At 43.4% G+C, this 24,329-nt stretch overlaps 1 protein-coding gene across 3 annotated transcripts in view; it reads right to left on the bottom strand.

Annotated features, from left to right (window-relative positions):
- jade2 (jade family PHD finger 2) overlaps positions 1-24,329 on the bottom strand; it is a 74,927-nt gene that overhangs the window by 29,811 nt on the left and 20,787 nt on the right. For all 3 annotated transcript variants that reach the window (XM_082141266.1, XM_082141267.1, XM_082141265.1), the window contains exons 4-9: positions 24,171-24,328; positions 19,939-20,111; positions 16,730-16,941; positions 11,042-11,209; positions 1,829-1,945; positions 511-999 (exon numbers count right to left, since the gene is read on the bottom strand). In XM_082141266.1, coding sequence (XP_081997392.1) covers positions 511-999; positions 1,829-1,945; positions 11,042-11,209; positions 16,730-16,941; positions 19,939-20,111; positions 24,171-24,328 — 1,317 coding nt within the window. The remainder of the gene's footprint in view (positions 1-510; positions 1,000-1,828; positions 1,946-11,041; positions 11,210-16,729; positions 16,942-19,938; positions 20,112-24,170; position 24,329) is intronic.

Here is a 24,329-nt window from a genome sequence, read left to right as displayed (position 1 = left end):
TTTACACTTTTGCCATTAACATGTTTATAAATAACTGAAAAAAAAACAAATGTCAGAGCATGTCAGAACACCTCCAGGGCCCCAAAAACACCTTAGACCTCAGAGGGTTAAAGAGGTTATCGGATGCCCATTTTCCACAAGTTGGGATGATTCTTTAGGGTGTTCATGTAAAGTTTATAATATACTTTGGTTAAAATTCCCCAATGGTTGTGTAAAACAACACCCTTTTTACCTCCTAAAAAACAGCTCTGTTCACAGCGACCCGTTTCGGTGCATGTCTCTTTAAATGATAATGAGCAACTGCTACATGAACGCGCCACCAATGCATCAGCACCAAAAACATGGGGATTTTTTTTAGACAATAATCGCACAACCTATTTGATATTCTATCATTAAATCAATCAACTAATCGAATATTCGAAAATCGTGACTCATCCCTAAATAATGCCTGATGTTCAGGAAACCTGTTTGAAACGATCATTATAGATTACTGAGAGATGCTACACTCACCCTCTCCAGATCCTGACGCAAGTGAGTGAAGAGATTGAGTCGTCGATACAGAACGTCCTGCTCCTGCTGGGCCAGATTGTCCACCTCGTCCCTCTTGAGGACCACCAGCGGCTGGTTTAAGTTGGCCTTTCGTCGCAGTTTCCAGTACTGGAAGAGGAAGTCCACGTGAGCATCTGGCAGCGAAAGGCTTTCTGCAACATCCTTGGGATCCACTAATCTGTAGAACTCATCTTCAAGCTCTTGCAGCTTCTGCTTGCGATGGCTGGCTTTCTCCCGTTCGGCTTGTTCCTGCTTCAGACGGTCCGAAAGCATCCCGGGAAGATCCAAGCGCGGTTCTGCACTCGCGCCCATGTTTGAGTGTGAGCTGTGCTCCAGACAGAAAGATTTGAAGCGCACCTCGTCGTTCTCTGCCAGAGTGGTGCGCATCTCTAGTCCATTGTCAAACGCACAGGTCACATGGAAGGCCACGGCGCAGGATGGCATGGAGCACTGTGGAAACAGAACGGCATGTGTTTCACCTCAAAAACGCTTCACATTCTGTCATCATTTACTCACCCTCGTGTCCTTCCAAAACAGGAAGGCAAAAGGAAAGATTCAAGGACCAAACATCATTACAGTACAACTTGCTACACTGCGGTACTCCCTAATTCTTCTGAAGTTGAGTGACCAGATTTCAGCCATTATTCGTGAAAATGTTTTAAAAGTTTATGAATCAGACTGATCTGTTTCTGGGTTAAGAAATGGGACACCACTACTACACCATTACACGTCATCGCTAGCTCCTACGTCAAAGGAGATGTGCCGATGTTTATCACAAGAACATGACCGTAAATATGAACACAAGATTGAATGTCATAATTTCAAAAACACGGTTTGAAATTGCTGGTGTTTCTGACGTCACAAACTACCTTGTTACCAATCAGATCAACGTGTGATCGTCAACCAGTGGATCTCTGAGCTGAGTACGTGAGTGGAGGCGGGGCTCATTTGCATATTCATAGAACCACGCATACTAAATGAGGCAGGGGTGTCGCATTACATTCAAGCTATTTAAAAGCAAGAAGAAATTTAGAAAAAAGTTTAAATATGTCATTTTGTTGATCAAAGATGAGTTTTAAGGGATACAATTATTGACTACAGGGGGACTTTAAGATATTACAAACATTAACATGATTTTCTGTAAGGCTGCTTTGAAATAGCCTAATGTGTATTCTGAAAAGCGCTATAGAAATAAATTTGACTGGACTTGACTTGCCAATCCTCTTAGTTCTTTAAAAGCATTCAAGCAGGTGAAAGGTTCTTCTGCCTCGTCTCTCACCTGTATACATGTGCCTGTGTGTTCCTGGCACAGGCTACAGTACAAGGCCCATCGACTGGCTGGGATGTGTGATACTTTTGTAATGGGCTCCATCTTCTCAGGGCAGCCGATGCTCACCTGTGTGGACATGGAAACAAGTCAGAAAACAATACGTAATCATATTACGCATGTCATGCATCTGCATAAATGTCATGAATAACATGCACTCCGTATAACTCATTACTCCTGTTGTCTGCTCGTGAGCTCCCCCTGTTGCTCTGGCTGAATGGATAACAACATAGCGAGACAGGATCGATCACTCAAACATCTTTCGATCACATAATTTTATTGAAAATTAACAGAAATGCTCACTCTCTCTAAAGAAATGTGACATAAACATGATATTTTATCAATATTTTTTTTGAAATGTGTAAGCCTTTGGACTAAAAAGCCTCCATCTGTCTTCGGTTAGAAAATGTATATGAAATTTTAAATACAGTATATTAAATATTGAAAAACGCCTCGGTTACGACTGTAACCTCGGTTCCCTGAAGAGGGAACGAGCGTTGCGTCGAGAAAATGACGCTGTGGGAACGCTTTGCGTGATGACGTCTTGAAGCACATGTAAAATCAGTCCAATGGTGTGGCGGAACGTCAGAGGCGGGTGACGTCACGTACCAGGAAGCTATAAAAGCCGGCCCGAAACAGAAAACGAAAGCTTCGTAAAAGTCTGAAGTCGAGCTGACAGGCATGAAGGAGATATGGCAGGGCGACGCAACGCTCGTTCCCTCTTCAGGGAACCGAGGTTACAGTCGTAACCGAGGCGTTCCCTTTCAAGGGAACTCCCGTTGCGTCGAGAAAATGACGCTGTGGGAACGTCTATACCAACGCCTCCATAGCTACAAATGTCTGTCCTGTGTGAAATCCGTAGAGCAGCACTAGGAAGACAAAACATGAGACCCTGGAGCAGAGTCTAGATCCAGAGAGTAAAACCTGACGAAAGTGTGCGGTGAGGACCAGCCTGCCGCATCACAGACGTCCTGTAAAGAAACTCCTGAAATAAGGGCCTTAGAGGCCGCCATACTCCTCGTCGAGTGCGACCGGACAGCCAAAGGAGAAGGCTGCCCAGCCGCCTCATAAGCAAGTGAGATAGCCTCGACCACCCACTTGCTCATCCTTTGCTTAGACACCGGGCCCCCTTTGTTAGGGGACCCAAAGCACACAAATAATTGATCACTTTTACGCCACAGGGCAGCTCTGTGGACGTAAGCGTCTAACGCCCGCACAGGGCAAAGCAAATTATTAGCCTCCTGGTCAGCATTTTGAAAGGGAGGAGGACAGAAGGCCTGCAGAACAATAGGTCTAGCCACATTAGTGGGGACCTTGGGGATATAACCCGGTCTCGGATGAAGGAACGCTTTAACCATACCCGGAGCAAACTCTAAGCATGACGGAGCCACCGACAATGCTTGAAGATCCCCTATTCTCTTAAGAGAAGAAATAGCCAGAAGGAACAGAGCTTTCAGAGTAAGAAACTTCTCAGGAACCTCCTCAATAGGCTCAAAGGGGGCCTGGGATAAGCCTTGTAGCACAAAGGACAAATCCCAAGGTGGCACCCTAGAGCGAACTGCAGGCCTCAGCCTCCAAGTGCCACGAAGGAAACGAGATACCAGAGGGTCTTTCCCCACAGACATTCCACCCAAAGGAATGTGGTAAGCACCTATGGCCGCCACATAAACCTTTAAAGTGGACGGGGTCAGACCTGCAGTGAACCGGTCCTGCAGGAACTCCAGCACTGTACCAATTGGGCAGTGGACTGGGTCCAACCGACGGTCACTACACCAGGAAGTGAAAACTCTCCACTTCAGGGCATAAAGTTTCCTCGTGGAGGGAGCTCTGGACTGTAGAATGGTCTCAACAACCTCGGTTGAGAGACCTGACTCTATGAGCTGGGCCCCCTCAGAGGCCAAGCCCACAGGTTCCACAGTTCTGGCCGAGGGTGAAATATCGAGCCCTCTGCCTGGGACAGAAGGTCCCTCCTGACGGGTAACTCCAGAGGATGCCCGTCGAGGAGGGACACAAGATCGGGAAACCATACTCTGCCCGGCCAGCGCGGGGCTATAAGAAGTAGATGGACCCGGTCCCTGCGAACTCTTTCCAGAACTCCCGGGAGCAGAGCAACTGGGGGAAAGGCGTACAGACGTAGCCTCGGCCACGTCTGTACCATAGCATCCAGTCCCAGAGGAGCTGGATGCGTGAGGGAGAACCAAAGTGGACAGTGAGACGTCTCTCGAGACGCAAACAGATCCACTTGTGCTTGGCCAAACTCCCTCCATATCAGCTCCACCACCTCGGGGTGGAGCCTCCATTCCCCGGGCCTCGGCCCCTGCCTCGACAGAGTGTCTGCTCCTATATTCTGTACCCCGGGGATGTAAGCTGCCCTGAGTGACAGTAACTTCCCCTGGGACCACAAGAGGATATGGCGTGCCAAGTTGGATAACGGGCGCGAGCGCAAACCCCCTTGGTGGTTGATATAGGCGACTACCGATGTGTTGTCCGTATGTACTAGCACATGGTGCCCCCTGAGATCTGTGATAAAGCTCCTCAGAGCCCGGAAGACAGCTAACATCTCTAGGCGATTGATATGCCAGGAACGATGATGGTCTTCCCACAGACCTTGAGCCGAGCGACCCTCCAGGATCGCTCCCCAGCCCGTGAGGGAAGCATCCGTCGTTAGCAATTTGCGACGACAAGGAGCTCCCAACACTGGGCCCTGGGACAGGAACCAAGGCTTCTTCCACATAACCAAGGCACGTAGGCATCGCCGCGTGACCTTGATTGTGCGAAATGGGTTGCCCCTCGGGGAAAACCCCCTGGTCCTGAGCCACCACTGCAGGGGCCTCATGTGTAGCAGTCCAAAAGGTATCACGTTGGAAGCTGCTGCCATGAGACCCAACAGTCTCTGGAACTGTTTGACAGTGAGTAGCTGACCTAGCTTTACACTTTTCACAGCTGCAAGGATGGAATCTATCCGTGGCGGTGACAGGCGCGCCTGCATCGACACAGAATCCCAAACCACGCCTAGAAAAGTGGTCCTCTGTAGTGGAGAAAGCACACTCTTCTTGGCGTTCAGCCGTAACCCCAACTCTTTCATGTGGGCGAGAACAACATCTCGATGTTGAACCGCCATCTGATGCGAATGAGCTAAAATCAACCAATCGTCGATGTAGTTCATAATGCGAATACCCTGGAGGCGCAGTGGCGCCAGAGCTGCATCCATGCATTTGGTGAAAGTGCGGGGTGATAAAGCTAGGCCGAATGGAAGAACTCGATATTGGTATGCTTTGCCCCCGAAAGCAAACCTCAGGAACTTCCAATGACACGGACGGATGGATATATGGAAATATGCGTCCTTGAGGTCTATCGTGACAAACCAGTCCTCGGACCTGATCTGTGGCACGATCTGCCTCAATGTTAACATTTTGAACTTGAGCTGCATGACTGACTCGTTCAGAACTCGAAGATCTAAAATGGGACGCAATCCCCCGTCCTTTTTTGGAACTATGAAGTACCGGCTGTAAAACCCGGTTTCCCTGCTGGAGGGAGGTACATATTCTATGGCCCCTTTCTCTAACAGAGTGTTTACTTCCTGTTCCATAACCAGAACCTGCTCGGGGCCCACCACTGTGGGCAGGACCCCCATAAACCGAGGTGGACGTTTCTTGAATTGTATCTGATACCCTTTTTCCACGGTCTGCAGGACCCAACGAGAAACATTTGACAGTAGCTTCCACGCTGTCAAAGATTCTACTAGAGGTACCAGCCTCTCGAGACTGGTTTCTGGATTTTGTTGCTGTTGAGTAGCCTGTTCGACGCCCTGTAACGGCGAACCGGCAGGGAACGACCGAACAGACTGCTCTAGCACCCTCCTCAGAGGGGGCGGGCATCCCGAGGCCACTACGTTTCCGGGTGGACCTTGAGATATGTGCTCGCCGGAGACCGCTGCGCCCTGTAACACCAGAGGCGGCAGGGTTGGCAGAACGGTCCCCTGAGGGTACCGAAGAGAGACGGGCACCGTAAAAAGAGGTGTTAACCGCTCTGCTTCGGGGGGGACTACCCTCATTTGTCCTGGGTCCTCGGACGTCAGGACTTTTTCCCAGCAGCCTTCTTGGCGGTAAGAACGGTCCGCAGATCCGTTCTACCCCTCGAAGACTGCTGGGTTTGAGCGCGCCCTCCGTGTCCCCGAGGTTTTTGTGGGGGAGCACGGGAGGAAACGCTCTGTTTCTGAGTGGCACGGTGCTCAGCGCTCTTTTTAGAGGAGTGAGGCTGCTCCCGCTCAGCAGCCTCATAGAAAGAACGGCGGGGGAGAAGTCTTTGGAGAGCAGCTGCTTGTTTGGCAGCTTCCTGTGATTTTGCTACTGCACTATTAACTGCATCGCCAAATAGACCAACCGTGGAGACCGGAGCATCTAAGAGAACATTTTTTTCTTTATCTTTAATGTCGCTCAGATTGAGCCACAGATGCCTCTCAGTGGCCACCAGGGCTGCCATAGACCGCCCAATTGATCTGGCGGTCTCCTTGGTGGCCCTGAGAGACAAATCTGTGGCTCTGCGTAGTTCAGCCACAGTGTCGGGACCAATACCCCCGCCCTCCTCTAAATCACCCAGCAGTTCAGCCTGATAGGCTTGCATAATAGACATCGTATGCAGACACGCTGCTGCCTGACCAGCGGCTGCATACGATTTATGAACCAGGGAAGATGTTATTTTTACTGGCTTAGATGGAAGTGTAGGAGTCTTCAGGGAAGATGCCGTTGCTGGAGAGAGATAGCTCGCAAGCGTCTCTTCCACCTTCGGCATCTCCCCATAACCATGCTCTTTATATTTATAAATGGAAGAGTAGTGGGATGTGTGTGGTGAAAATACTCTGTACGACACTGGTTTTTCCCACGATCTCGACACCTCGGTGTGGAGATCGGGGAAAAACGGAAGACTCCTGCGCTGGGGCTGCGCACGAGATGGCAGGAAGCGTTCGTCAAGCTTGCTTTTTGAGCGAACGTCCTGCCTATCCTCTGGCCACTCAATGGAAAGTCTGTCAACTGCTCTAGTAATAACATCGAGCAGTTCCTCAAACGCGTGAGACTGAGGTGGCGAATCCTCAGACTCAGCTTCAACACTCACAACATCCAACTCCTCAGAGCTGGACAATTGCAGCATTGGTGCCTCTATCAGGGGGGAAGAAACCGCAGCGCGTGCTTCCGCACCCTGATGAGAGGCACTGGATCTGTCAGATTGATGCTGAGATAAGGCAGAGCCCGTCTCAACATCCACTGACAGATCCATTTGCGAACCCCAGGTCTGAGATCGCCGCCGAGCCTCAGCCGCGGCGGGACCCGAGCCCTGGGGAACGTGGTCGGGATTGAACCGAGCCAAACGGGATCGGAGCGTACGCAATGGAAGCGCACAGCAATGCTCACAGTCACCACCCTCGAGTGCTGACTGGGCATGCTCCTCTCCCAAACAAACAACACAAAGAGTGTGTGTGTCACCTCCCGTTAAATAACGCGGGCAGGGATGGACACACACTCGATACTGCTGCTTGCTCGCCATAACTGAATCAATATATATATATAGAGACAGACAACACCAAATAACAAGGACAGATTTCAACACAGAGCGCAACTGAAGACTCAGAAAGCTTTCGTTTTCTGTTTCGGGCCGGCTTTTATAGCTTCCTGGTACGTGACGTCACCCGCCTCTGACGTTCCGCCACACCATTGGACTGATTTTACATGTGCTTCAAGACGTCATCACGCAAAGCGTTCCCACAGCGTCATTTTCTCGACGCAACGGGAGTTCCCTTGAAAGGGAACTATCAGTGTTTTTTAAACTGTGGTACAGATACCACTGTTGGTGCTCTTTCTGATACTCACTAGTATATACTCACTTTCTAGTGATACTCAGTTAACTGCTATATTGAATATTATATTCTGCTATATTGCTATTGCTATACTCCATTTTGAATGAGTGACTCCGGGCGGGAGTTTATCGCGTCACTTCACCACGTGACAGCAAGCAGGCTCCTGATTGGTTAACGCGGCGTGAACAGACGCCAAAGTTCAGATTTTTCAACTCGGGCGTCAGACGCGAATTCGCGTCAAACGCGTGAATGCACAAAAAGCACCAAATAAAATAATTTGCGCGTAACGCGCCAGACGCTCAATTCGTGCGAACTGGACGCGCGAATGAGGCGACCTCCAGACGCGCGTAAACGCGTCTTTAATGACTTAACATTGAAATCACTTGCGCCAGACGCTCTATTCGCGTTTGGTGTGAACGCAGCCTAATATTCCTGCTGCCGTCTCTATAATAACACTAATCAAACAACAAAAGACAGAGAGAAAATTCACTCGTTCTTGATTGAGTAACTTTTGTAACTATAATGGTAATGTATTTTATTTATAAAGTGCAGTGTTATTTTACATTTGATTAGTTTCTGTACCTGAATACCTGAAAATTATAAAACACTGTTTATTTCAATCGTATCTTTGTTCAGTTGTTTCCATTTGTTGTGATTTTTTTAAAGTATTTACTTTAATAATGCTTGAAATCTATATTAGTTAGGCTAGTTATTTTTCTATGGTATTTTTAAACCACAGGCAAATGTTCAATGTGTAAGTGTTCTTTAGCCTGTTGATCTTAGTTAATGAAATTCAGCTACAATTAAATGTTTTGCAATAAGACTAAATGTGAATGATATCTAAGGTTTAACCTTACGTCTAACCTTATAGGAATCGAAAATAGGAATCGATACGCAGAATCGAAATCGGAATCGTTAAAATTCAAGCGATACCCGACACTACTATCAAGGAATTAAGCTTTGCATTGTAACACAACAGTATTTCCCCCAATCCTCTCAAACATGTTACAGATGAAATTAGCAGGAATGGGGAATATAATCAAATTCACTGCGTCTGGAAGACGTGGAAACTCGTGTTCATTCATCAGCCGCCGCACAGCAGTTTCAATGAGCCTTTTCACTCACTTTTGTGGCTTTCTACATCCTCATCATTCGGCTATTGTTACTCCCTCGCTCTTCAATTTCTGTACATTTTATTGGAACACCCATTTTGGCCAGGCTTTTCAAAAATCCCTCTTTGAGTCCTTATCTTCTTGTCAAACCTTCTTTTGTCCTCCTCTGGATATTCAGAAGCCTTTTGCATGTAAAATAAGAGCGCTAAATCTGTTACGCCTTTACAGAAACATCTTGCCCCCAAACCTGACCAAACAATTTCCAGCTCAAAAAGCTTTCCTTTCAATCACATGACAAGACAAAGAGGAAATATTTCAATTAGACTTCATCCATTATTGCGTGCTAATCACAATTCTCCTTTGTCGTCTTCCAGATGAATACGTGTGCACATGTTCTGTAGCACTTGACAAGAGTGAGCTGATTGTGAAAGGTGACATGTTTATGATTTCCTTTCTGCTTTTACTACTTCACTGCATCTTCTGTAGGACAATCATTTGTGAGGCAAAATTCAATCAAAAGTGAATTTCAACTCAACTAGGGCTACAACAAATCAATAAAGTACATAATCACCATTGAATTTGCTGACTTTACACATCAAACTTTAAAAAAAAGTGAGGCAAAAATTGGGGTTTCGGATGATACTCTCATCTAGGATTCAGTCGAAACTAGGGGTGTGGAAATGAATCGTTTCTATGATGCATCGCGATGCAGACAAGGACGATTCGGTATCGGTTCAGTAATAGACCATAACCGATTATAATGTACTGACGCTTTTCTGACGTCATTTGTCGCGTACGTGCTTTGTCGCAGTAGCATACAATGGCAGAGGGAGGTGAGACGCGAGTGCGAGTGATTAAAAATAATCCAACAACTTTAAAGCCTACATCTGGGCACATTTCGGCTTTGATGAACAACCTGGTAAGCACGACCTGCAGAAGACACACGCTGTGTGCGCTCATGTCACGCACAAATAGAATATGCAGGAGGTAATACCACTAACTTGATAAACCACGTTAGCCGTTTTCACCCCGAGCTGTTAACGCCTGCAGAGTCTGACTGCTTTAGAGATGCGCGGATGAGCTCCAGCGGATCATCCACCCGCCCCAATAACTTTCTCTGATTTAAGTATCCGCACCCGATGGTCAAATTACAATTATTCTGTGCTACGCGTGATTATAAATGGATGATAATCACCTTCAACAGCGGATTCGGCGACGGTTGATGCGCGCATCTTTAATGGTAACATAATACACTGATTAATTAGCGCTGCTTTTAAATGAACATTTCTTTAAAACAAAATTTATTTGACAGATTTTCCTTTTCTTAATGGCATAAACAAGCTTTACTCCCTTGAAACTTAAACTGGAATGTCACTGTTTCTGTCACTGCGACTTCCCGAACAGGCGAGCACACACACACACACACACACACATCGCTTTTGAAGTAAAATTTACTTGAGGATTCAGTGCATCGTGATATCGAATTGAACTGAATCGATGACATGATAATCGTAATCGAACCGAACCGTGAGACCAGTGTCGGTTCACACCCCTGGTCGAAACCATCCCTAAAATTAAACACCACTTACAACTAGGGGTGTAAATCAGACAGTTCATCACGATAAAATATGGTATCGATTCTCTCAGTCAGCGATACGATATTTGCCGGAAAAAATTCTTCGATACGATTCGATTCAGGGCTATATCGATATCTACTATTTAGATATTATGTGCCAAGTTTACACAACCAGTTACATTTTTATTAACTCACACATGCAACCAAATTATATAATATGAACGTTTAATTAAACTCTTTGAAAATTGCACACCCTCTCCCATTTAGGACATTTACAACAGAAGAGTTAATTTGCAAAAACAGATAACTGTCAATCAAACTGCAGATGGGCTGCTTTGATTAAGTAATAATAACTATTATAAAAATACAGGTTACGTACTAAATTAAAGTTCATTCAAAGACACACTGGCAGACACTATGGTGAGTAAACGAAAATGCATGCTTTGGCAGAAATGTGTAGACGGACGTAACGTAAGGATGAGGAGAGTGTCAAAATAAAGGTACCGCATATCAATATTTCACATGTGGCATCGATGCATCGTATCGTTAGACGTTTGACCGATGCATCGATCCATTGTTACACCCGTACTTATACCCACTATCCCCAGACTAGCTTAATTTGATACCTCAGGGATCCATAAGGCACAGCTGACGTGGACCCACTTAGTTCCACTGCGAGTGGGTTTGAGAGCTCCTCCTCTTCTGGGACAGAGCAAACATTTGGCCTGCACTCCCAGAGCACAGGTCCGGCACAGCCAGTTCCCCTGCGGCACCTTCAGGATCCCGTAACACGCCTGCAGGAGGAGAAAACAGTACTTCTCTCAACACAACCAATAATGTGCACAAATCAGGGGTGCATTTCCTGAAAGCAGCGTTAGCCAACTATGGTCACACGTTCAATCGTTATCATCATAGTTCAACGAGTCTGTGTTTCCCGAAACCATCATTCCAACGAACATTCGCAAACAGCATCGCAGAGTTGTGTGTGTGTGTGTGTGTGTAACGACAGATCTCGACCTGTGGTTAGAAGAAGAGTTTCTAGTGTTCATGACATGTGGACTCAATAAATCCTGATCTTGAGAAAAATAATCAAGCTGACATTCAGTGCAACCTGTGTCTTTAATTTAGAATATATGCAAATGTCATTTACGTCTTTTAGTTCGTCAAGAGATTTAAAGTGTAGTTGTTGAAGAGTGTGTGTGTGTGTGTGAACGAGCTCTAGTGTGTGAGAACGAGTCTATGAGTGAATCTGGAAATAAAGCAAAATAACTGAGAAAGATGAGCAATAGTCCTCAGATGCCAGTCCGTGATTTATAGCAAAACATCTCGCATTAATTCAATCTCAAACAGATTCATTAGACTCCACCACATGCGTGACATCATTAACCAACGTGGTTGAACGACCAATTTGCGACAGTACGGTTTCGGGAAACAGTCGAGACTAGCTAGTGGATTCTTCAACGATGTGTCGTACTGTGATAGTGAAGCAGCGAGTTACAGCGGTGTACGGGACACACACTCCTGAACGATCAATTTCTCCACTCGTGTTAATTATGTGAACGTGCTCCTCCCAAACTTTGTTATTAAAACATGTGTATGAACTAATAAGATCGCACAGATACGCTGGTGCAGTCCCATATAGTGCTTTAGATGTTAAAATTAATGAAAAGGTTTAAGTAAAAAAATAAATAAAATTTAAGTATATATTTATTGAGCATGGCAAGACATAAAATATCTACAAAATCAAGAGAACTTTATGCAGGTTTGGAACAACTTGAGGGTGAGTGAATGATGACAGAATTTACTAACCCTTTAAAAAAAAAAAAATTCTTAAGAAATGTTTTTGAGAATACAAAACATTCTTAACTTTACTCTTAAGTTAGAAAATAAGAAGAAAAAAAAGCAATGTTTCGTGAATCCGACTAGGGGTGTGACGATAAACACATTAATATTTGCTTATAATTTACTGTATTCTCCGAGTCCCATGTTCAAGTGCTTCTGGAGAAAAAAAAAAACACTTCCTGCGCAAGGGAGGGACAGTCCGTTAAACATATGGGGGATTAATTTTTTGTGTGTGTCTGATTATTATTAATTAACTGCTAGGTTTCAGTACTTGTGATGTTTACAGATAATGTTCAATTAAATACAAACAAACACAGGCATAAAAGACAAGCATAACGTAAACAGTTGGAGTTAGATTTTAATTGCAAGTAGCGATCTCTCTTATGTGGTATAGGCAATAACAGTTGACGGCGCTAGCCGAATGACATTATTAAAAAAATAGCCACAAATCTAGTTTCTCTGTGTCGCGTTTGAGGCAGGTGACAATTAAGGGGAAGCCGGTGAATTTGGACGAGGCAATATGCCGTATTTGTTGCACAAAAGTATCCGTCTCGCGAGGAAATACCACTAACTTAAGACCACATCTTAGAAAAATTAACCATCCTGTGGCGTTTGCTGGACTTAAGTGCAGCACACCTACCTTAGGTCGGCGACACACTGGCTGCGTGGCGTGTCCGTTTTTATTTCGGCTCCCATGTTAACAGGTTAGAGCTTGCACACTGCCTGCGTGAGACGCGCGTCTCAGTTGCGGCACGAGCCACGCGGAAAAAGCGTGCATGCTAGAAATAGAACCGACGCCTATTTTTCACGCGACACGCAAGCCTGTTGGAAGCGTTTCCTGGCAAAATAGAATAGGAAAAGATGTTTGTATGTCATTTTGACATGAATACATATTAATAAATTACATTTTGATGTTTGAAAGTTAAGGTTTTGACATAAATGCAGATATAAATGTAATTTAAAAAAATATTATCGATTTTCAAATATTGCACCTGTCAATACAGAACGAAATATTCTGTCGTCAATACTGCCGACGCTGTCTTTGCTGCTATATATTTATGTTTAACATTAAGTATAGGCCTTCCACAACACTCTCCCCCATATGTCGAATATATCACCAATGAGGCTTATATGTCACCTAGCAGCAGCAGCGCTGTTTCTGGTGTGCAAAGACATAGAAAAAGCCACGCAGCTGACACGCAACAGAAACGCCACACTCACACCACGCAGCCAGTGTGTCGCCGGCCTTAAGGCTACCTAATTAATAGTTAATTATTAATATTTAAAATTTAATATAAATGTTAATTTGTTTATTTGTTAATAAAGAATACTGCTTTATGATTATTCATTTCCATTGTCATTTACAAGCTACATGCGTTCTTGATCGCGTCTGCAGTGTGTGACGCGGCCGCGGTGATTTTAACGCCGGTTAACCGCCAAACCGCGAGATTTGTTGCTTCTTCACCGCGGTAAGAAAAAATCCCATACCGTCACAGCCCTAAATCCGACCCCTGGTGTCAAGTGGTGTTTCACTGCATGCATGCACACAATAGGGAGGTTAACACCAGAGTCCTCCACGGGTTCGGGTAACAATATCCAACTGTGTCGGATACGGGTGCGGGTCGGGTCGGACACGGGTCTAAACACGGGTTTAAAACAATCACGTGCAAACGTAAAAATATATACATATTTTTAGGAACACATCTACAAATATATGCCTGTATTTCAAGTTGATAAAATAATTTAAAATCCACATCAGTTTATTTGTGGCCACGCCCTCCCAGGAGTCTCTATACCTACTTTCACTTTAAACAATTCCTCATAACCGCGCGCGCGATCTGCTTGCAGTCGTCGAGATGGATGCTGAGGAGTTGAAGAAAAGAATAGCTAGTGGAGATGGTAAAGTTGTCGACAATACGTCATCAAAAATCAAGTCCAGTGTGTGGGAGAAATTTGGAGTTATCTGAAGAAAACAATATTGTGAAAGGCTTTGCTGCATGTTCGTGTTGGATAGCCGCACATGTGGGACTTCATCGCTGAGGAAGCACAGATAACTGTGGTAACAAAGCAGTTCTATCGAACAGTATCTTTCTAATTTAACACTGATAAGTACGTGTGGTGCAGTGGTGTAGTCTAGTTTTTTGTAGTGAGTATACTCTAATATAACACCCCCCCCCCCCGCCGCATACACTCACCCAGCCCAGAGCGTCACCCCATAAGCACCACCACACTCACTAATGCATACAGTATGCATCGACATGTAATTGAGAGCATTATGAAATACTAAGTGTTATCAACTTATTTATTTGTTATATGATTATATGGTCCCTGAAGCACAGGTTTTATCAGTTGACAATTATCAACAATAATAAAAAAAAAACATTATAGGCACAAATACAAATTTACTTTTAGAAATGGTGTTTTTGAAAAATTTTTTATTTTAAAATACATTTTACTGTGCAATTCCTTTCTAATTAATTTGAGTTAGACCGAACTTTTATTTTGGTGGGTTGTAGACATTTGAGTTTCTGTGTGTTTTAATAAACTATTATTATTATTATTAGGCCTGAAGTATACTCTGTGCAATAGTAATATATTTCTGTTATAATTTCTTCAAGTTATACAGAACTTTTATTTTGACAGGTTGTCGTAAAGACATAACAGTTTCTGTGTGTATATGAAACGAATGAATGACGATAGTTTTATCAAATGAAATGGTGAAATTCTCATCAAGTGACTCTCATAGCAGCTCTGCGATGAAGTGCACATGTGTAGCCTACATCATGTCTCAATACAGTGAAACGCTGAAAACACCACGAGCGTGAGTCACGCGTGCTTCTGTGTGTGTGTGTGTGTGTGTGTGTGTGTGTGTGTGTGTGTGTGTGTGTGTGTGTATGTGTAGTGGAGCAAACTGAGCGCTCATTCCCAGAGACGCGTAGAACAATTGCAGTCTCTTTTAGCTTTAATATTCATAGACACTAGTCCATATCGAGATTTGATTCATTGTACAGCAGCTACTTTTGATTTATTCATTCAAAAATAGCCTAATTCCGTGACGTTCTGCTTTATATAGCAAGTTCCATTTGTGACTGGATTCCGCGATTCGATCCGTCGCTTCGCAAACACAGACGGGGTGAATTTATGAATGAAAGTGAAAGTTCTGACACAAAACGAAGTTGATACGTATCCTCACGCTTTTTTTAAGTGGGTATACGCAAATCCTTGGCCTTTTCTAGTGGGTATACGGCGTATACCTGCGTATCACGTAGACTACACCACTGGTGTGGTGTGGTGTGTTTGAACCCAACATTGTCAGATGTAGGCTAGACGAAGTTGCGTGGCATATAGTGTTGTAGCCGCGACTCTGTTCGATTGGTAAAATGTTATACGGGTACTTAGTTTTGTGGTAACGTTAGCATGTTCTTCTGACAGCTTCGGCTGAAGTTGTCCTTGTGTTAATTGTCGTGTAATAACTTCTGTATTACCTGGCAATAAACATGTTTGTAAGTGTGTCTATAATGTGATAGTCTAAACTGATTTTATTTCGGGTGCGGGTCGGGTGTCGGTTCTATGTTAAGCGGGTCGGGTGCGGATTTTAATTAGTGCTGCTGTCGGAAAACGGGTCGGATGCGGCTTTAAGCACTGCGGGTACGGGTGGGTGCGGATTTACACAATCGGACCCGTGCAGGACTCTGGTTAACACTTTTGATTACATTTTTTTTCAAATAATAAAGATGTGCACGGATAAATCTTGTATGCTCAAAAAAACAAAATTAAATAAAACTTGTATGCTAAACACTGCAACATCCTGCAAAAAAAAAAGAAAAGAATTGTCGATCTTGATTTTATGGTGACTTTAATTCCAGCGCTCAAGCATTGGCAGTAGACTCAATAGAGACAGAGTCTACTATAGACGACACGCGTCATAAACAATGTCTAAAAGCGACTGTGTGACAAGGTGTAAACAAGCTAAAAAAAACAGAAATACATTTTTATAAGCTGTCGACCCCAAAAAATGAGCGTTTAAGAACACAAAAGTGGATTCAGGCTGGAATAAATGGGCAAATTGTGGGATCCTGACACTCAGTGTGCACTAAAAATACACTATGTGTGCAGTAAACATTTAGTCACTGGTAAGTCAAATATCCAAATGTCAAGTTTTATATATTATATTTCTGTAAGCTAAGCTATCCGGTCGCCTCCAGTGGGCGTAAGTTAGTTCTCAGAGTAATATGACACGCTGCGCTCTCTCTCAAGTGCCTGTATCCACTTTTGTGTCCTTAAACACTAGTTTTTTGAGGTCGACAACTTATAAAAACTTGTTTCTGGGTTGTTTAGCTTGTTTGCTGGACACAGCAGCTTCTCGCAATGCAAAGTCAATGGAGACGGTTGGATTGTCTCCCCCCCGGTGTGGGCGTGGCCTAAATGCGCTCTGTCTCTATGCAATGTGGGTAATTTGTTTGATGGAATACCTGGTGCACACAAACGTTGCACTTGTCACAGAAAACCATCTCGTTGCTGTCCTCCCCCTCGGGCGAGCGGCACACGTCACAGACCACGTCCTCGTCGTACTCGATGCCCAGGCCCTCCTCCGTCTCGATGGCCCGCTGCATGTTCTGCTGACACCGGCTCTCCAGCTCCAGCACAACCTGCTCCATGGTGAGCTCGTCCAGCTCCGGCAGCGCTGAGGACACACACACAGGTGAAGAAGAGGAGAGGTGAACACAGGACACACACACACATACAGGTGAAGAAGAGGAGAGGTGAACACAGGACACACACACACAGGTGAAGAAGAGGAGAGGTGAACACAGGACACACACACACACACACAGGTGAAGAAGAGGAGAGGAGAACACAGGACACACACACACACACAGGTGAAGAAGAGAAGAGGAGAGGTGAACACAGGACACACACACACACACACACACACACACACAGGTGAAGAAGAGGAGAGGTGAACACAGGACACACACACACAGGTGAAGAAGAGGAGAGGTGAACACAGGACACACACACACAGGTGAAGAAGAGGAGAGGTGAACACAGGACACACACACACACACACACACACAGGTGAAGAAGAGGAGAGGTGAACACAGGACACACACACACACACACACACACAGGTGAAGAAGAGGAGAGGTGAACACAGGACACACACACACAGGTGAAGAAGAGGAGAGGTGAACACAGGACACACACACACAGGTGAAGAAGAGGAGAGGTGAACACAGGACACACACACACACACACACACACACAGGTGAAGAAGAGGAGAGGTGAACACAGGACACACACACACAGGTGAAGAAGAGGAGAGGTGAACACAGGACACACACACACAGGTGAAGAAGAGGAGAGGTGAACACAGGACACACACACACACACACACACAGGTGAAGAAGAGGAGAGGAGAACACAGGACACACACACACACACAGGTGAAGAAGAGGAGAGGAGAGGTGAACACAGGACACACACACACACAGGTGAAGAAGAGGAGAGGAGAACACAGGACACACACACACACACAGGTGAAGAAGAGGAGAGGAGAGGTGAACACAGGACACACACACACACAGGTGAAGAAGAGGAGAGGAGAACACAGGACACACACACACACACAGGTGAAGAAGAGAAGAGGAGAGGTGAACACAGGACACACACACACACACACAGGTGAAGAAGAGGAGAGGAGAACACAGGACACACACACACACACACACACACACACACACACACAGGTGAAGAAGAGAAGAGGAGAACACAGGACACACACACACACACACACACACACAGGTGAAGAAGAGGAGATGTGAGGAGAACACAGGACACACACACACACACAGGTGAAGAAGAGAAGAGGAGAGGTGAACACAGGACACACACACACACACACACACACAGGTGAAGAAGAGGAGAGGAGAACACAGGACACACACACACACACACACACACACACACAGGTGAAGAAGAGAAGAGGAGAGGTGAACACAGGACACACACACACACACACACACACACACACACAGGTGAAGAAGAGGAGAGGAGAACACAGGACACACACACACACACACACAGGTGAAGAAGAGAAGAGGAGAGGTGAACACAGGACACACACACACACACACACACACAGGTGAAGAAGAGAAGAGAATCGGGACTCTAGTGCTGCAACGGATCACAAAACTCAGCACCATTGTATTACTAAGCATTGTATTATTCACATGACTCGTTTACCACAGTATATACACATAACAGAGACAGTAGTAGTTGTGCAACGGATCACAAAACTCACGGTTCGGATCATTTACGGTTTTTGAGCCATGGATTGTATGTGTGCACAGATAACGTGCGAGTCCTGATTTTCGCCTCTTCTTCCGCGTTTAAAATCATTTGAATGTGTAAATGTAAAAAAAATTATTGTTTCATTATAAACAAGCCTGAATACACCAGGACTCTTATTTTGAAATGTCTATGCTTTACTATTGCCAGCAGCTAAAATATGATCTCCTACAAACATCTACAACATATCACAGCACAAACACAATAGAGTAAAATATCTATTTTTGCAAATTCGGAAGGATTCAATTCAAGACAATGAGACTCAATGTGATTCGATCCTGCATTTTTAAGTGAATTCATAGGATTATTTAAATGTTTCTTATTTTTTAAATAAAAAAATGTAAAATTGGATTATTTAAATGTATTTTAGTCAGATTGTGAAATAGGGATGCACAATATATCGCTCACTATATCAGTATCGGCCGATATATGTTACTTTTTAAAGTTATCGTTATCGTAAATCCCTTTTGTTTGATCATGCTAGTTCTTAATAATGCTGCATTACTTTATTTGAATAGCCTATTAAAATTGTCATATGTATAAACTTGCATAAGCCAAGATTTAAAAAAGGCTTAAAAGTATTGTTAGTTGATGTTAACTGTTGCGTAGGATAGTGTTGAACCGTTAATGTAAAGGATAGTGTTGAACCGTTAATGTAAAGGCTAGTGTTGAACCGTTAATGTAAAGGATAGTGTTGAACCGTTAATGTAAAGGCTACAGTTATTCAGACACATTAAACATGGACAGACTAACCTAGAATATCATGCACCTTCTCAACTAATCCTAAACTAACCTTTCTTCGCTGAACAGTAAGACAAGCCCGGTTCATAACACTGCATTAAGTTACATTTCTTTACTCATTCAGCAGAACTGTCGAATACATTTCAGACACTTTATGACACATTATGTTTTAGCTCCTTTCTTTATCCATGCCATAAATGCGTGTCCTTGAATAAGCTGGGTTTTACTTCGACTGCTCAGGAGTTAACCATTTCAGAGCAAGTCTGAGCTGTAGAAATGTAGAAATTATACTTTCATACGCACATGTAATAATTGAATGCTTATATATTTTAAAGCATTGAATCGAATTGTGATTCATTTATCATTTTAAATCAATTATTGACCAGAACAAATGATTCACGATTCAAAAATGCATGTTTCAAGATTGTCAGGATTTGTAATCGATGCACTGATTAAACGAGGGAATCGTTTCACCCCTAATAGAAATACATGTGACTCGACTAATTCCACTAAGAATTCCAAGTCTTGTTTTAAAATAACAAACTTGCATCATTAAAGAAAAATGCTTTAGATGGTCAATAAATATTACCTAGCTCTCTGAATTCAGTATTAACCAGTTCAAGCCAGGCCACATCCAGATCATCCAGATCGTAGCGGCTCAGGGGCTCAGCGAGACCATTTGACTCTCCGAAGCCAAACTCTGACTGGCCCCGGGCTTGGATCGGTGAAAAGAATGGGATTCGACTGACCTCCGGAAGCTCCCTGGGGGGAAAACACACACTTCAATGCCCACACAACTCATCCTGCATGCATCAAGTCTTCAAAGTTTCAGGTTCAGGTTAAGCTCAGAGGACAGGGTTTACTGCACAACAGGAAATCATTGTGATATGTGCATCATACTCCGTTATTTTTCTTGAGTTGCTCACTTAAGGCGAGACACTACAGATGAATAGGGTAAAAATTTTAACTAGCAGATATCACCCTGAAACTTTCCCAGTTGATTACCTACATTAAGATGAGAAAAAAAATGCAAATTAGGCAATATCTAATTAAATATGCGCTAATTTGCATATATTTTAAAAAACGAAATCTGAGTATTGGATAAAGCCAGGTTAAAAATTATTTTTTCATTGTGTTCACAAATTAGATGGGGAAAAAAAATTACAGAGAGATTTATGGATATCTACTTTTGTTATCCTGTAAATCAGAATATACTGTCAATAGCCTTAAAAAAATTATTTTCGCCATGTTTTTTGGAATAAAATGTTATATAAATCAGGCTAGGAATAATATATCTACAAATCCCTCTGTAAATGTCTTCATAATATAACTAGGTACAGGACTGGAGAGTTTGGTGTATATCGGTGCGACTGAAGTGGAGATTTCGGACTTGGAGAATGAGAGAAAAGTCATTTCGAGAAAACAGGCTTTAAAGATTTATCATCAGCTAATGAGATTGCGCATTCAGCCCTTTTACTTTCACGATTGGTTGCTGATAAAAAGGAAATGACCATATTTGGATCCGACAGCATTGTACAGGAGAGAGAGAGCTTTCCAGCGGTGTGTGTGATGACAGGGAGCAGACAGAGATCGCGGAGCAGCGGGAGGATTAAGAACGACAACTTTTGTTGAATTTATGAGAAATCTACTACGCGAACAGACAAAGTGTAGTAAAATAAAGACCTAAATGTGTATTTCGGACTTTTTTTCACCACAAGTCTGAAAGAAGACATGTTATTGAAGACAAATATCCAAAAATCTCAAAATTGACCAGTAAAAAACCCCCGATGTTTTTGCCTGCCGTGTCTCGCCTTAACAGATCTCGTTAGGCAGAGACATTTATGATTTTGACGCACGAATAATTCGCGCGATGGTTTTATTTTTGATCAGCTGTGTGTGTAATGAGTGCTTCCACACCGAACGCGAATGTGCTGCGGCGGAAAAACAACTTTTATTTTTTTCGCTTCGATGTCGATTTTTTTTAAAACTTTTGCGGCGACAGAAAAGGCTTCAGCCAATCACAGACTACAAGGACAACGATTTGAAAGACAATGTAGCATTGCCAACCAACTCGGTTATCTCGACTGTGAGTGTGTTGTGTGATAGTTTTAGTCGTTGTATAGTCCTGTGCTATGTAGGCTAGCAGGCTAAACTACATTTGGGATAGAAAGCTAACACTATTATCGTCAAAGATAGAGACAGAGACCGTGTTTACTCTGAACATGTAACAAAAATGTAGTGAGACTATTTAGGGCTGCTTTTAGTATTACTATACATTCTTTGTGTGATATCTACAGTTTCTAGTCGAATGATTGTAACTTGTTACTAGTGTGTTACATGTAATGTGTATTGATGTTACAAAACGCACTGTGTTTAGTTGAAGACGCAAAAAAACTGTGGACAAACCTCAGGGACACCTATGTGGGAAAGAGGAGAGAGGAAAAGGAAACTAAAAGTGGACATTAGCATAATGCAGATTGGGTGCACCCAAAACCTTCTTTTCTGTCTTTTAAAGAAAATGAAAAGCTCGTCTTCACTGGATGATGATGATGATGATGATGATGATGAAGTGTCCGAAAGTTTTGGAATGTTGAAGGTCTGAACGTCACAGACGTCGCAAATTCGCGTGTGAATGGTTTTGACGCGAACTATTCGCTTTTTCGTTACGCGTCCGGTGTGAAAGGGCCTTAACGCGTGTGTTTCTGTTAGCTTATCCAGTACAGCGCGGTGCGGATCAGTTGGTAATTTGAAAAATGGGTTCCCTGGTGATGAAAACACTCTCAGTTAGTGGCAAAAGTCATGCAACGACACACTTGACCAAAGTGTGTGTGTGTGTGTGAGAGTGTGTGTTACATCAGCTGAAACACAGGCAACAGAAAGTGCTCAGCACTCGCTGCAGATAGAGATGAGCGTCTGGTGTTTTTGATGAACAATATGTAGATGTAGTGACTAGAAGTGGAGTGTTTCATGTCTCTTTTTTTTATATATATATCACCCAGCTCTCGTCAGAGTATATATGCATATTCAGGGTTTGAAATGAACACTCGCCAAATGCGTGTAAAATCAACTGTGGCGTGTAACGCTGTCAAATCATGAAAAAAATGTCATTGAAAAAATTACGATATTCGATATATATCTCGATATGTTTGCATTTACTTTTAAATAATAAAAAACATGATTTTCTTTTGCCCCCATTAAAAAACAACAAAAACTATTTAGATAGAACAGCTATTACAAAGTGTTACAAAGTAAATACAAAATGTTTAGTGCAAATTTAAGCATTTAAATTCAAAATCTAGACCATGTGATCACTTACTGCTTTTTATGTACACTATCAACACATGTAAATGTAACTGAAGTAGTGCAAAACAAGTACAGAAAGTGCATTCTTGTCAACTTTTTACATGCGTGCAATTCACATTTTACACTGTGCAACTGGGTAAAATAATTAAACTGGGATAAGTTTTTCGCAGGTTTGGCTCGTCCTTAGATCGGAAGTGGTTACGAAGTGCGTTATCTGAGAAAGCTTCTGTGACAGCTGTTTGCCAGCTTTAAAATGCGGTTTCGGGAGCGCATCCTGGGAAAAGTATTTACGGCAAGGCAAATTGTATGGAGGATCGATTGCCTTTAGCAGGTTTTCCACGGTACCGACAGGTATCATATCTTTGGCTATGTGAAACGTGATCGCTGATGTTTCTTCCCAATTTTTACTATTTCTGGCATATAGCACACTGCAAGAGAAGGCATTTGAAATATTCGATATTCACGATATTTTTTAATTTTATATCGTCGTCAAAATGATTGCGATATCATCGCTAATATTCGAAATATCGCCCACACTGCAAAAAATGCTTTGCTTACTTAGTATTTTTGTCGTTTCCAGTCCAAATATAAAAAAAATCTTAAATCAAGATGCATTTACTAAAGTAGTAAAAGGCCATAAGATATTATGTCTTGTTTTCTGGGGAAATAAATAAAAATTAAGTGAGTTGATGCGTAAAAAAAGCTAAATTATCTGCCAATGGGGTTAGAAAAATAATCTAGTTTCTGTTTGAATTATGATTATATTTCTGACCCCATTGGCAGTTAATTTAGCTTTTTTTAAGCATCAACTCACTTAAAGGGATCCTTCACCGATTAGCATTACGCTTTGTATCAGTAGAAACCCGGTAGTATTCTCGGATGACCGTCCTTCTCTCCCTCATGTCCCCCTGAGACCAGAGATTTCTGTATTGTGTGTCTGGAAAAAAACCTCAGATGACGCAAAAATCGTCATTTAGCTCATCAGAGGCTCTTGTGTCCTGAGGCGAGAGACTACAGCCAGTAGGAGGAGCTCGTTCCGCATGTCTTCAACCCGCCCATAGGGGGATCTCACCATAAAACACCGTCTTTTCAGTTTCGAGTCGACTAGTAGCCTAGTTGTATCATTTCTTCCGACACTGCCCTCTGTAACCGGTAGGCGTGGCTTGGGAGTGTCCTCGTTAGGGCAGCGAAGCAAGTGCATTCTGGGAGTTGTAGTCTTTCATCCACATGAGCCAAAAATACATTTTCAGGCTTTTCTCAGTCTAGAAGGCACCAACTTCTAAAATAATTTCACATTTCTACATAAATGACACAATTTAAATACACATTCATCTTTCCAGCGGTGAAATATCCCTTTAATTGTGATTTATTTCCCCAGAAAACAGGACATAATATCTTATGGTATTTTACTACTTTAGTAAATGCATCTTGATTTAAGAATTTTTTGATATTTGGACTGGAAACAAGACAAAAATACTAAGTAAGAAAAGCAGTATTTCTGGTCTGGCGGGACCTCACCTGACCACGGGCTGGGGAATGGCCTCTAGGCTGGCGGGCACCTGCACACCCTTCTCCCACTCCTGCCTCCAGGGGTCCGACAGGAAGCAGAACTCCTCCGGGCTCAGCTGGGCGGAATCAGGCAACTTCATGGCTGTGATGAAATCGGTCCGAAACACC

The sequence above is a fragment of the Leuciscus leuciscus genome, assembly GCF_965113295.1.
Source record: "Leuciscus leuciscus genome assembly, chromosome: 16".
In the NCBI taxonomy this organism is placed as follows: Eukaryota; Metazoa; Chordata; class Actinopteri; order Cypriniformes; family Leuciscidae; genus Leuciscus; species Leuciscus leuciscus.
The sequence above is the reverse complement of the archived record's forward strand: the minus strand, read 5'-3'. Positions and strand labels throughout refer to the sequence as shown.